General features: G+C 51.7%; 2 protein-coding genes across 2 annotated transcripts; one reads left to right on the forward strand and one right to left on the reverse strand.

Moving 5' to 3' along the window:
- The first annotated feature begins 231 nt into the window (after positions 1-231).
- Positions 232-7,501, forward strand: TGME49_249215 (hypothetical protein). Its single transcript, XM_018780886.1, has 7 exons — positions 232-3,378; positions 3,908-4,030; positions 4,390-4,446; positions 4,820-5,613; positions 6,169-6,265; positions 6,558-6,707; positions 7,245-7,501. Exons 1-7 carry the CDS (start codon positions 679-681, stop codon positions 7,368-7,370), a joined length of 4,047 nt encoding a protein of 1,348 aa, XP_018635024.1. The 5' UTR covers positions 232-678; the 3' UTR covers positions 7,371-7,501.
- Positions 7,502-7,744: 243 nt separating this feature from the next.
- Positions 7,745-14,357, reverse strand: TGME49_249230 (hypothetical protein). Its single transcript, XM_018780887.1, has 9 exons — positions 14,221-14,357; positions 13,541-13,715; positions 13,084-13,253; positions 11,892-12,770; positions 10,365-11,717; positions 9,841-10,023; positions 9,365-9,507; positions 8,926-9,051; positions 7,745-8,632 (listed from the first exon to the last, which is right to left on the reverse strand). Exons 1-9 carry the CDS (start codon positions 14,315-14,317, stop codon positions 8,414-8,416), a joined length of 3,345 nt encoding a protein of 1,114 aa, XP_018635025.1. The 5' UTR covers positions 14,318-14,357; the 3' UTR covers positions 7,745-8,413.

Below are 14,357 nucleotides of genomic sequence, written 5' to 3' on the forward strand. Positions count from 1 at the left end.
CGGCTCAATTGCTGGGGTTTTTCTTCCCCGGCTTTCCACTGAAGTGTGAAAGGTTTTGTTGGGTCTTCTGCATCAGCCCTTAACTATATCAGTTATTTTATCCGACCGGTACATTGATCTCACTCGTGGGATACTATCAGCTTTGAGGCCCTCGTCGTGCGGAGACAAACTATACACACCCACGGCTACGGCGTGGCATTGCTCTTCGCTTCCAAAAAAAAGCATGCATAGCGTCCCTACAAGTATCCTACAGTCTGCGATATAGTAAGTGTTTTTCTGCCTTACAACTGGAATGCTTGCTGTGGGGCTGCCGTTTCAACTGTACCCGCCCAAAAGGCAAACTGCCATGTTCCGCGTTACTCGCCATCCTCTACCGATTTCTCGGGGGTTTTTTCGCTCTTTGTATTTCTTTGTCGTCTGGCTAGACAGCTACATTCCAGCCAGTTGAAACAAATGATCGCTTTTTTCTCTTTCCAGACGTGTGAAGACAGAAAGTTGTTCCACATGGCGACTTAGATCCCCTGTGAGTGGACACTCTCCCCAGTCGCTGTTGCCTCGCCAGGTGGTTCGCTACTCGAAGAGGGCAGTTATTTGAACGACAAAATCCGGAAGAGAAAACACGAGTTAGGGAGAAGAAGGAATCTAGTGGGCCTCTATGAATGTGAGACTCCATTCAAAATGTGGCTGATTGGACGCGTTGTGCCTCGGTCGTTTAATGGCTTTCCCGCTAACGGTGGCGACAAATATCTCGGCGGAGCGTCTGTCGCAATGCAGTCACCTTCCGCATGCGGTCACCTTCGTCAATTCCGAGTCTGTTCTTTTCCTATCCGTTCTTCGATACCCCGGTCGCGAAGGCAACGGCTGCAGGAAACCGCAAACTCCGTGGGGAAAACACACAGAGCAGACAGCAGGAAAGAAGGAAACCGGGAGAGGCAATGGATGCAGGACTCTTCAGCACCAGTGGTGAGAGAGCGACGGACAGAGACAACGGCACACGTGGTTTTTCAACGACCTCGAAGAGATACGGAAAAGAGGAGCGATGCGACGCAGGCCAGAGAGCGACGGCGCAGGGGAGCCCCCAAGAAGAGGGCGTATTTCGAAAGGGGTGAGCAAGGAGAGGAACTACGTGAAATTTCGATGGCTTTTCGAGTTCCGGATACGCACCAGAAAACGGCGTTGTCTCGGCATGTCTCCGGTCTTCGTTCCCCTTGGTGGTCTTTTACAGATCGGCTTTTCGTAGGGAAGAGATTCTACCAGTCAGACCGTCAACGGGCTGCTGCCGAGGCTCAGCTGGAGAAGCGCGAGGCGGCTGTCTACGCGCCTCGGAGTTTTGGTCAGCTGTACGAACCGCGAAGTGCGCGCAGCAAGAAGGTGCATAGGCAATGGGTCAAAGAAGTCCCGTTCTACCTCCAACCGGCTGTGGCTGAGAGAAACGCTGTCATCAAGTCTCAGCGGGCCTTGTCAGCCGATAGTTTCCGTAGTCGATATTCGCAGAACGCTTCCTCTTTGACGACTCAAAACAGCGAAATGCCGCCTCAGCTAGCCAAGATTTTCGAACGGTCCCGTGACCAGGAAGCCTCTTCCAGAGAGGAGATCCTCTTCACTCTTCTTCGCTTGCTGTCTTCTGTTCGGCTTCGCCAGAAGGCAGCCAAGCAGAGAAGCGAACGGGCGCGCGAGGGCCTCGCACAGGTGAGTGAAGGCGAGGAGGTCAAGGGGGAAAATCCTGCCCGGACGGGGGAAGCTGTGGCAATTCCTGGGCTCGACAAAGAGAACCTCAGTGCCCTGGATCAGCGAATCATGGAGTATATCGACTCTTGGACCGTCTCTGACATCGGCTTGCTGCTGGTCACTCGCCGAGAACTCCGAGATTGCTTGTCTCGCTCGAGGACCCGTGGAAGGGATCATTCTACAGATTTCGACGAAGGTGATGAAAAGCTCACACGCGCTCTTTTGCGCCGACTTGTTTTCCAACGCGGTCAGCCGTTTTCTCAGTACGCCAGTCTCTACGCTCTGCAGGCACTTCTCCACCTTTCGCAAAGTCGGCAGTTGCGCAGTACGCACGCGGCTCTGAAGACACGCAGGGGAGAAGGTGCAGGTGTGGCTGCAAGCGACGGCTTCGGTGGGAGAGAAGAAGGCAAGGAAGAAGGGCACCCGGCGACGGAGGGTCTTGGTAAAACCGCTGGAGTCCGTGGACGAGGCCAGGACCAGAATCGCCTACGAGACGTCGACGCTTTCGAGGATGCAGATATGGTAAACATGATTGTCAAAAGGGTGGGGCGTAATATGGCTAGCTGTGACCTCGAGATCCTCGCGCGAATAGTGAATGTCCTCTCTTCTCTCCCGCTGCCTCCGAAAGAGATCACTCGCAAGAGTCGGCAAGAAGGCGAAGATTCTCAGCATTCTTCACCACCCTGGAGCTCACCTGCCGAGTCCCAGGACGGCACGACTGTTCAACCAGCAGCAGAACAGGAGGAAGATCCTGCATGCGCCATGTCCACAGTCAAGAGAAAGATGAAGGATCCCGACAAAGAAGGCAACCCGTTTGTGAACGGCGTGGCAAGCGTTGATAAGAAAATGGATCCGGAAGCAGAGAGAAGCGCGCGGCCTACTACACTTGCGACGTTGTGCAATTCATACCAGCGTGTGGCTCCAGCGGGCTCAGAAGGCAGTGAAAGAAATGGGCATCCTGGCGCGGGAGAGCGCGGGAATCTGGAGACTGTGAGTGGGATCAACACAGAGAAGACGCAAGCATCTTATCTCGCCGATCGGAATGGTTTCCTTTATGCGGTGGCAACTCACATTTTCACCACTGCGTTCACGGATTCCGAACAGCGTTCTGCCTCTGAACTGGCGAATACCTTCGCTTCTGCCCTACCCTCGTCACCATGCCCGGCTGCCGATCCACCTTCGCCCGCTCAAAACTCGAAGGGCACCTGTTCGACTCCTGCCGCGTCCGCGTCTGCTGCGAGTCGTCAAAAGGCTCTATCATCTCTCACCATGCCTCTATGGGCCTCTCCGTCAAGCCGCGGGAGTCGCGCGGCGCCAGGGGATCGGTCCTGGACCTACAGCCGCCTATGCATTCTCCTGGCGGGCCTGTCTCGAACAGGAGTGATTTATCCGCCGTTGTTCTACGCACTGAAGCCCATGGTCGTGGCGCTTCGCCTCCAGTTTCCCCCACCCATGCTGGCGGCTCTGCTCGTTTCCTACGCCCATCTTGGGCCTGCAGACGAGACCGGTTTCGTTGACCTCTTTGGTACCTTAGGCCGGGAATTAGTCAAAGGCGTTAGAGGAATGGACGTCGCCGTCGTGGGCGTTGCAGCGAACGCCTTCGCAAATGCTGGTGTCCTCCACCAGGAATGGTTCGCAGTCGTGGCCGAGGTAAGTGGTGCATGCAGAACAGGCAGAGTGAGAACGAGAGGGGGAAACAGAGAAACAGAAATGGAAGCGAGAGAGACGGGAACGCTTTGTGCGAAGGGCAGCGTTGCGAAACCGTGTGCCTCTCGCGCGGTGGGAGGCGAGGGTCGCCGCCTTGCCCCTCGATCCAGCTGGCACCCACAAGCTGGTGGACGAAACAGACAGAGAGTTCTCTCGGCTGCGTCTCGTCTATGCATGTCTTATTTTTCCAATATGTCGGCAGGCGCTTTCCCGTGTCGAGGACTGCTGTCTCTTTCTAACAGGTCTCTCTCAAAGGAGATGCAGGAAGACAATGGGAATGAGCTTTTCGTGGGTCGAAGGTCTTGCTTCCCTGTTAGGGCCAAAACAAGGCCCCGCACTGAGGGCTCTGCGTGGATCTGTCTCCGCAGATGGCTTGACACGGTGGCGTGCACTGGATGCAAAAAGCGACGCTGGCAAAGCTCTCATTTACACATGTATGTGCATGCATCTCCTTTGAATGCGTGTGTGTCAGACGTTCCCATCTCGCATGCCACTTTGCTCGCCCCGTCTTCTCGGCATGATTGCGAATGCTTACGTGAGGCTAGGCCTCGTCGACGACCCTCTCCTGCCTTCTCTGTTCCACTGTGCGCGCCAGGTAGGAACTCAAAGTGCAAGACAAGAGGACCGAATAGACACAAGAAACGCATGTATAGTTCTTTCTTCCATGTTGTCTCCTGTCTACGTTCGTGCACAGGATTCAGTCACCGTAGAATTTCAGGCCTCGTCTCCTTTACACAGGCTGTGCGGAGGTTTCCCACTCCTACGCGCAGACACGTACGCAGGCAGGCATCTAGCTCGGCGTGGTGCAGTCTAGAGGGTATAACAGAAATCAGCTGGTGATGCAAGCGCGAAAACGGAGGCGCGGTCGGTTGTCGAAATCTCGCATAATACCATTTCCCCCTTTTGTCCGGAGTGGCATCAAACTGTAGAGATTTGCCGGTTTTGTTGTTGCAGCGTCTTCCAGAGTGTGACTGGCATACGCTTGCTCTTCTGTTTCAAGCGTCGACAAAGGTAAAGACTCTGGAACACACTCTCGGGTCCAGCGAGGAGTCTCTCTGCATTGCGAGTGGAGTGTTTTCCACGGTGTCAACTAGAAAGGACTCTTTGTTATGAAGGCAGAGCTTCACTGCAGTTTCTGCACTTTTGTTTGTCAATGCAAACGTCGCTGGAACTTTGACACTCGAACCGCAAGACAAGGAAGAGCTCAGTATGTACACATGTGTGCACTGGCATTTTGGAAAGAGCAATGAGAGCCGGAGCAGGCAAAACGTGATGCTAGAGACGAACGTCCTCTCCGGATCATCAGGCATTGTGAGAAGCATGCTTCGGCTAAGTGTGGCACATCTCTCTGTGTTGGTTTCCAATTCTCTTATACCGTCGCCAGATCGGTTCTACCTACAGCGGCTTCAGTCGCGAGGCTGCCGACAGTGTCTGTCACGCTCTAGAACAAGAAGCACCGCGACACCCGGTCAAATCTGAAGCACGAAAATTTCTACTTTCCTTCAAGAACAATCCCTCCAAATGCGCTCCGTCTGTATTCCCGTCTCGGTCCAAGCTTTCCTCTTCTTCTGAGTCGATAGGGAATGAGCTTGAGGTGAATGTAACCAGGAATGAAGAACATTCGTTGGTGCGTCAGAGGTGTGATAACGTAGGTGGACCTTCGAGTGACTTGTCTGCCATGGAGTTAAGTGACCGACAGTTTTCCATTCGCGGCGAACTGGCTTCCACGTCAGCTTTCATCCTTTGTTACGCTCTGGCGAAGGCAAAAGGTCTTCTCAGCTCCACGCCTTCTCTAAGGAAAGGTGCATCTGGGAGGGAAGGCGAGATACAGCAATGCGAGAAGGAGGAAATCTGGCAACTGCTGCTTGCCACAGAACTCACGCAAGTTGTGACACGCTTCGTCCCCAGCTGCAGATCCTTCGCAGAAGTAGCCAATACGTCTAGCGCGGTCGCCAGGTTCATAGAACTGAGAGAGGAAATGCTTTCAAGAGAGGGCAGAGAGCAGGACAGCCTTCAACGCGAGACGAAAGTGTGTGGCGAGATGGTTGGAAACGACGAGAAGAACAACACCTCGAACGAGGCATGGAAGAGTTCGACAGTCGCGTGTGCGGCTGACACACCGCGGGACAGAGCAGAAGGCTGTGCGGACCCTTCCGTCATTCGAAAGAAGTTGACCAAGTGAGATTCAAAGTGATGAAAGGCGCGGACAGATGAAATCTGTGGAGATTATGCTTGTTGTGTATCACGCTGTTTCATGTGTCGAATCTGCCCAAGTCATCGAGACAGGTTCTCAGAATGCTTTTCTGTCCACCTCTGTGACGTAGCTAGAGGACAAATCGTACGGTCGGCCTCGATGTTGCTCCCTAGTTCTGCAAGACTCCTTCATGTACTGTAGAAATACATGAGCGCTGGTTGGTGATCTTGGCGGATAGTCAAGTCTCAACCACAAACCGGCCCTTAATAGTGGAGCAACCATAGAGAACATTCGGGTGATATGTCGTCGTTCTCCCGTGTATGTCGTGTAGACGTTGCGTGTGGGGTTTTGGAGCAGACAGATTGACGGTCGCTTGACAATTAACGTTGACGTGTGTTCTTGTGTCAGCCAGATTCTGATTGCACTGGGGCTTCTGAAAATAATTGTGCATGGATCTCGGTGGCAAAGACTATGTTTTTTCCATTTCACTGGTATACGCCTTCTGGGCGTGCTGCGTCTCTCGTTTTCTCTTTCTGCAGCTACCTGATCTCTGCGTGTGAGGCATATTTTCAAGCCGTTGAGGACCACCTGAGTTCCTTCCGAACACTTAAAAATGCCAGTCTTGGGCCACCCGAGGTAGGAAACAAAAGGGTGGTACAACCTTGGTCTTAATGAAAGGTCCTCAGTCGACGTTTGTGGCTAGAGCTATGAGACGAAAAGATAAGCGTATTTGCCTCTCGTGGTTTTCTCACGTTCCGCCTAAAGTGGACGTTTCACCCCTCTGCTATGGAAAGCCGGCATACCTCACAGACTCTGTTTATGGACCCGATGGCCACTCGCGCACTTACTTGCGGCTGGTATGTGGTGCTTCCCCACTGGATGAGGTTCTTTCGTTATTCTGATGTGCATTGCCCTGTGCTCTGGACAGCTCCATAAGCTTATCTGTGCGTTCCACGCTCTTCATCGGGCGAAAGGAGTGTCGCGTGCCACGCCCCGAAGGATGGTGGTTCTCGAGAGAATGATGTGCGACAACTCGGATCTCTTCCATGAAATGACCCTGCTACCTCTACGACAAATGGTACGTGTTCTTCGGCGAGGTAGACAAAAGTAGTCGGGAAGTGAGAGAGCGTTGACAGCCGCTGTGGAGGAACAAAGGTCCTAATATTCTTGTCACCGGCATTTGTCCGTATCTAAGGAGCGCGGCCAACAACTGAGAGCCTTCAGGGTCTACTGTACTCGTGAGGATGATCCTGTGAAAAATGCATGAGGTTCAGATTGAAATTGCCATAACGGTTTCGCTTTCTTTCATAGGCGTCCTGAGGCTGTGCACCGTCTTCCACCGGATTCCTTCTGGAGCAGTGTGTCGGGGCGCTAGCGTGTGTGAAGACACGAAGGGCCTCTTCTAAAGGTTCCGAAGAGGATACACGTGACTCACGATTCAATTAACCCTGAGTCGTCACTGTTGGATATACAGGAGCTAGTCCAGTGGCGGGTCGTGGGAAATCGGACTGTTTTTTGCGAGACAGGCCTGCATGTATGTTTGACACTGCAGCACATTCTCAGTCTGCTGCTGGAAATGCCGGTGTTGTTTCTCTCGGTTGTATTCTGTCCTCAGGCTGCAGCAGTGAGCTACCTTGGCATGGATAATGATGATATAATACAAACGTTTGTGATGCTTCAGCAAAAGCGCAAAAAGAAGAAGGTAGCTGGTGTTCTTGCGGCTCCAGCACTGTCGGGCTGAGCAGGAATACATTTCCTGCACTGGAAAAACTTGGGGGATATCCGAAGGAACCTTCAGCTGCGGCGCCATCCAGCTAAGCAGTTCGTGCCCTTGGAGCATCTGTGAATCCTTTGTCTTCACCACAAATCGGCTGAGCAGTGGACTATAAGTGTGTTTTGGCTCGTCCGCAACTTACTCTTTTTCAAACCGAAAGGCTGCCACCCGCGTTCTGAGTAAGCACCGTCCTCGCGGATGGTTGAAAGAGTGGAACAGATCGTGTAGTGAACGTAGTCGGCTGTGAAGGCGTACGCAGAATGACCTTGCGCTATTCCGGCAGGCAGCGATGAGATTTCTGTAGATTTGGTGAGTGTCGGCTGGACAATTGAACATCGTGAGAGTACTTAAGGGGCGTATAGAGGTAGCCGTAAGTATCTGTCACCGTCCTTCAGTCTCTGCTGCAAGACCGGCAGATACTAGTATTCAAGCAGGAATTTGCCAAGCAAAGAGACTCCGCTATCATTGTTTACAGAAACGAAATTGTTCTTTTGACGAAAAGGGCCACAGGCAACTACAAAGCTTTTAGCACGTGAACCCACATGTGCATATGTGGCAACCCACCCGCTTTCAAAGGTCTGCCGGCCATTGTCAGAACTATCACAGACTGAGAGCATGGTGCACGATGAGCAGGCTGCGATGAACCGATATGGGGGTCGCGGTCCTGCCAGAACTTGTACACAAACAGTGCCTCTACGTTAATCTCCCTGTGCATGTCGTTAATGGAAATTGGAGACTAGTGCAGCACGTTGCAATTGCTGGGAAGTGGAACGTTCAAGAAAATTTTAGCATTTCTATGGAGGCACTGTGGAGATGAACCACTTAAGTGATCTCCATCACATACCTAACGCCGATTGTTAGGGCAATACAGCGTCATCTCCGTGAAGCCGTTTGCCCTCAGATCACTGCGCAGGATGTTGGTGTAAAGTACAAACGACTCCAAACAGGCTCGTCTGGGGTTAGATATGGCGACCGCAGGATCAGAAACACTGCCCGGATGTGCGAGTCAACTAGTCCTCCCCAAGTGCTTTTTCGCGGCGCGACAGCGCCTGACGAAGAAGATCCTCTGACAAAGCGTTTTCTCCCAGTCTTGTGTTTGGCTCCGTCAGCGGCCACCGCTGATTCAGTGATGCTTCTTGTTGATGCCATTCGAAGTCCAGCTCCGGCCCCAGGGGACTGTGATATACTGGGTGAAAGCGGAGATGGTCAGGAGGAGAAACCTGCATAACCTGAAAGAAAGCGTAGGCGTCAGTGGACTGCAACCTTGTAAGGTTCGGTTTAATAGCGTTTTAGGCAGTTCAGTGGTATGCAGGTCCAGGGCGGCACACTCGCACGTCATCGAATGCCTCGTAGCTTCCGAGCTACTCCAACACTAAGTCATGCAGGTTGACGAAATGAGCCGGCTTGAAGTGGATCGGAAAACAATTAAGGACTCTCTACATCTGAATAGAGAGAAGCAGGCTTCTGTCGATTCCGTGACCTCGAGATGGACATTTCTGGTCGGCCTGTTTGTATCACCCACCTGCACATCGACGTGGCCTCGGCCAAACTTGATCTCGGATTCAATTGTTCTCCGCACACCGGCGTCCGGCGCTAGCACAGTGTCTTTAGCTTCTAGGTATCCGCGATTTTCTAGTGAAATCATTCCCTACACATGGTACACGCCGAGACAACCTCCCCTCGATTGCATTGTTGTCAATCCCCCGTGTCTGTAATAAAAGAGCCTGCACACTTTGTGAAACCATCAAGTAGCTACGACATATAAAGACGGGACAGAGAAAAAGTGGTGGTGGTGGTGTCTTCATTACGTTTACTGCTTGCATTGGACACGAGGGGAGTACAAGGAAGTCAGATATTGACAATTTTCGCTCATCCATCGTAGCGCGACCTTAGATGGTCGAAGAGGCCAAACAAAAAAAAGGTGAAAATAAGCAGAAGTTACCGAAACCCGCCTCACGTACTTCCTTAGCAAGAATGTACGTGCTCGCCAAAATCTTGCATCTGTCTTGCGCTATGATATGACGCTGCGCAATAATCTCTCCGCTGATTGACTGAACGACAGATCCAGCGCCACAGTAAATGTCCCCGTACGCGGATCCGATTGCTGAGAACAAAAAACAAACATGCACTCAGAGCACGCTCATCTGTGTTTCCGACTGAAATCGTCGTCTGGTCCGTTTCGTACGGTCGTCTGCCCTATGTAGCGTACGGGATGTGCATGAATTCGTTCTGCCTCCCCATACAATCAAAACGCAACCTGCCTTGGAGGAGAAAAAGACTCCCTTTTGTCAGTTCTTCCCTGGCGTCATGTTGGTTATCTTATTGAGAAGGTGGATGAACGCACTCTGGACTTTCTTAGCGACAATACTGCTGTTTAAATTGGCCCGCAAAAACCATAAACGGGTTACGATGAAGAGGAACCCAAATGGTATCTTACCTTCTGCCGACACGACTGCTCCGTTCATCACGTGCAAGCTCTCTCGCTGAACTGTCAGCCAGTGTCGAACCCTAACTTCGGCGCCACCACTTATTTCTGCTCCTCCGTTAACCATTAGATCTCCACTGGCGCCAGCAAGCGTGCTCCCTGTTCTGACGTATAGATCTCCGCAATAAATGCTCCCTGTGCGGAACGAAGTACCGAAAAACAAATTCTTTATAGTATGTGTCTCAACGAGAAGATCGGCATAACTCGTGGTCGCTGCGCAGGTCCCTCACTTTCATGGGAGAGGGTGAAATCTCGGCTTCTGCGGTTTGTGAAGCAGTCCATGTACATCATGGGCTGCAAGGGTTCGCCATGTGGAAACCCACTGGAAGTAATTGCTGGCTCAAATTTCGAGCCGTCTAAGGTTAGCTACGAAGCCAAAAGAAGCTCGACCTACGGTATCATCATCTACGTCAGCCATCGTTTGCACCGACATTACCCCTGCCTCACACACCGGTTTATTTTTTGTCACTACTCACCTTTGTGGACCTCAAGGTTGCTGTGCACAAGAAGGGAGAGAACACTGTCTACCGTCACGTCGCCCAGCCTCACTTCTACGAGTCCGCCCTTGAACAGTTGAAGGCTGCCGCCACCGGAAACACGAATGCCTCCCTTGCCAAAAACAGTGAGCTTAGATCTGCCTGCAAGTTGGGAGAAAGTGTTGTTGAGGTACACCTGACCCCCGACGAGTATCGACGAGCGGACAGCTGCCAGAGCCGGGAGTCGAACACGCGTTGAGTTCTTTTCCTCCACGTTGCTCAGCATGTCATCTGTCAAGGAGACATCCTCACCATCTGAATCGAACACAGGAATATTCCACACTCTTGGCAAGCCTTGAGCATCGGAAGTCCCGTGTGATGAGTCCCCATTTTCTTCGGAGTCGCTGTCGAACTGCGTCTGATTCAACAAAAGGGGCTTCCGTTCATGTTCATCAAGCCTCCTGTGCACTTGCAGTAGCCCTGATGTGTTGTGCCACTCAGTGGCCACAGAGAGGCTTGAACTGAGGTTTGTTTCTTCTTCCTCTACCTCGTCTACCTGCTTCTTTTCTTGTGTGTCGTCTTGAGCACCCGCAGGTCCGCCACTGTTTCCTGGCAGCACAGTCTCAGGCGAAGAAGAAAGCATAATTCCTTCTTCCACGCTGGTGGCATCCTTAGTTTCCTCGCCCGGAAAACCGAAGTCGTCTTCCATCTCCGCATCGTCTGTCGTGTCCTGCTCACTGTCGGTATCCGTTTCAGGCACCGGTGAAGGCTCCGTTTCGAGCTGCGCTCGAGTTATCCCGTCCGACTCAGTGAAGTATCTCCCTGAGGCTGCGAGACTACCGTTGACCTGTAAGTGAGCCTCGTTCAAAATAATGCTGCTTCGCGCGACCAGCCCTCCCCGTTTAACCTGTAAATCCGAATTGGTAACTTCTACCATTCCATCGACCACGAGCAAAGGAACTCGGTCAACGACCATTGTGCTGCTATGCGCTAATTTCAGCGCATGCCTGACGTGAGCTGTCTCTGTGGGTGCCGTATGGAGGAAGCCGTTCGATTCCAGCTTTACGAAGCCGGCGTCAAACACTCTGCCAGCAATCCGGGCATTTGAGCCGTCAAAAAGTGTTAGTGCTGTAGAGTTGAAGCTTCCCATGACTAGAAGTTCTGAGGCTTCCACAAGGGAAACTAGGCTGATCGCATCCAGAGAACCGCCAACAACAGCTTCCGACAGATTGTCCAGGACCACTGATGACGTTAAAAGATTGCTGGTGAAGTAGATGTCGCTGGCCGAAGCTTTGAAAGTGAAGGGCAACACACAGCAGACATGCAGCGCCGTGGTTATCTTACCTGTGTTGACTGTGACAACAGTATGGAAAGACGAAAATGGCACATGGGAAATTAGATAAGAATTCTCGTTAATGACGCAACCAATGTGCTTCCTCAGTCACTCCAATACGACAGTCAACCCATTTACTTGAGATATGCACTGAACTTCAATTCAGGCCTGTCAGAGGAGTCAACCAGACTTACCTTGTGTATCGAAAGCGATATGTCCTGGTCCGGTTTGATAGAAGTAAGAACCACCTCGAACATACAAGTTGCTAAATAAGTTCAGACTGAGGCCGCCTAATGTGACGATCGAGGCATCTCTGGTGATCAGCCCCGCCGCCCCAGTATCAGATAAATAGTTGCCACAGACCGAGTTCAATCTTGAGGCACCGTATATCTCTGACGCGTCAGCACGGATATTTCCGAAGACGACCATTTGTGACGATCGAGAGATAACAAGCTTGCCAGATACAACGTCTCCGACTGGAGCAGGCGTTTCCGGCCAATCCATCACACGTTCGGTAATTCCAGCCTCGTCATTGACGCCTTCAGTCGCCGGCACACCATCCGTGCCCAATATCGGGCAGTTGATTTCAACGGTAAGAGTTTTCTTCCTGTTTGAATCCGCGTATGCCAGTCCTGCGGCCTGAAGTGTCGCCCGGTCACTTGATACCCACTTGTCCATAGGCTCGTACGTGCGCCTGAAGAAGACCAGATGATTTATGTGCTTGCCGAGTTTCTTTTGAATTTTCTCCTCAATATCTTTGGCGGATATGGGCGGTTCGATGTCGTCCCCCCTATTTTCAGAAGGCCCATGCTCCTTTCCGCCACTGCTAGGAAGCTGCCCTGTCAATGTTGCGCGAACGGCCTCTCGCGCGCCTCGCATCCCAACTAGCACCTCGGCTCCGGAATCTAAAAGCACTTCAGTAGCTGTCAAAGACCCACCAATCTGAACACTTCCTGAGACGAATAAGGAAGCACCTTCAAACTTGAGTGATCCCAAGCGAGGAAGAGAGTGCAAAAGACAGCGGTTCAAAAGGTAAGGAGTGGGCGAGTCAAACACCCGGGTGCCGTTTACCCCTGCAGGCATCGCGCACATACCAGTACGGTGGAGTCCTCTCACAGAGTTAGATATAAAATTAGAAACCAGATGTTCAACGACAAACATAGCAGAAGTCGGGTCTTCTGACTTCCTATCAGAACAAGAGTTTGCCGTCTCGTTGTGCAAACACGTTTGTTCCACCATAAGGCAAACCATATGTTGTCAAACCCACGTTAACTAGTCTTGTCGTAAAAGTATTGTCTCTCTCTTGTTGTGTGTATAGGAGCATCCAGAATGCTGAACGCCAAACTGCAACTGGCATTTCAACTTCGGCTTCCATAGGCAGCTCACCAGGCATGACGCTGAGGCGACCATCGACATGCAGATTTCCACACAGGGTCAAGTTGCCCTGCAGAACGTACTGGTGACAGTCCCGGAGAACGAGCGCATTCTCTTCAGTATCTTCGAAGTAATCGGGTTTATTCTCGCGCTGAATATTTGCCGACGAGAAGTGGCCATACCTGGAAGTTAGTAACCCCATCATAGCGTCTCACAGTTGAATAATATTATATATATATATATATATATATATAAATGTTTAGGGGGCGCGATGCGCAAAACGCCTGCGTCTCCCTCAAGCTTCTAGTTGAACATTTGAGTCATTTCTGCGCTATTTGGGTGCCCGGATTCGGGCTACAACAACCACCGACTCAATAGTTAAATGCTGCGGCAGAGAAGAAAAACAGAAAGTTTCTAGCCACGGCATTCTCAGAAAGGGGCCGCCAGAGACTTTCCTCATCACGCTTACCGAATCACGGCTGCGGGGAAGTACGAGGGGTGCCGAACATGAAACGATTTGTAGTTGAGACATAGGGAGTCCGAATGTGCCAGCAAAGGAGAGCTCAAGAGAGCGTCGGGCACTCTCGATTTGAGTTCCAAACTAATGCCATACTGCAGAACAGTTTCAGCCCTGACACGTTGCCCTGCAAAAGTGAGAAGAGAGGAGGGAAGTGGAGTTACTCGTAATAATTCGCATGCAATACTTTAAAGGTTCGCGTATGCTCTGTATGAAAGACGCAAGAACTGGATGTGCCAACGGCTAATACGGTCCGGTCCGTTGAGATGGGGACGGGATTGAAGTTCATACTTTGATACGCCACACCATAGTTGTCGACAGCAGCTCTGGCAATGCCTTACTGTGGATTGTGGATGCATACTCCCATTCCTAGAAACACAAGTTGCCTACTCCCTTCACATTTCTCCTTGAGCATTTCTCGTGTGGGTCGGAGGCACACGAAGTACGTAGGACTACACGGCTCTACAGAGACCGTAACAGTTTCAGTCAAAGTTTGAGATACACTTGAAAAGAATAGACATGAGCGCGGCGACACAAGACCCACAGGCAGCAATCATCTTTTGCGATGCTTCTTTTCTGCAGCAGTCGCTGTGCCCGCTCAATACGACTGAATATGAATTCTTCATGCCTACCTCGATCATCGTTGCCGTTTCCACCCAGGCTTTGTCCATCGCCAATAGCGATCCAGCTCCAGATTGCCAAGATCAGAATAGTGGAAGCCCAAGGCATGGCGTCGGGGAGTGCAGTTGCAGGGAAGATAACAAAACGA

Source organism: Toxoplasma gondii, chromosome XII, assembly GCF_000006565.2.
Source record: "Toxoplasma gondii ME49 chromosome XII, whole genome shotgun sequence".
Lineage (NCBI taxonomy): Eukaryota > Apicomplexa > Conoidasida > Eucoccidiorida > Sarcocystidae > Toxoplasma > Toxoplasma gondii.

What these genes read in the sequence shown, in the direction of transcription:
- TGME49_249215 (XM_018780886.1), top strand. Translation starts at nt 679, where the DNA reads ATGTGGCTGATTGGACGCGTTGTGCCTCGGTCGTTTAATGGCTTTCCC. An exon ending in CCAGTCTTGGGCCACCCGAG is followed by an intron (nt 6,266 to 6,557) that starts GTAGGAAACAAA and finishes TGCTCTGGACAG; the next exon opens with CTCCATAAGCTTATCTGTGC. An exon ending in TGCTACCTCTACGACAAATG is followed by an intron (nt 6,708 to 7,244) that starts GTACGTGTTCTT and finishes TTCTGTCCTCAG; the next exon opens with GCTGCAGCAGTGAGCTACCT.
- TGME49_249230 (XM_018780887.1), bottom strand. Translation starts at nt 14,317, where the DNA reads ATGCCTTGGGCTTCCACTATTCTGATCTTGGCAATCTGGAGCTGGATC. An exon ending in TTCCCCGCAGCCGTGATTCG is followed by an intron (nt 13,254 to 13,540) that starts GTAAGCGTGATG and finishes ACTAACTTCCAG; the next exon opens with GTATGGCCACTTCTCGTCGG. An exon ending in CGTACATTCTTGCTAAGGAA is followed by an intron (nt 9,052 to 9,364) that starts GTACGTGAGGCG and finishes TACCATGTGTAG; the next exon opens with GGAATGATTTCACTAGAAAA.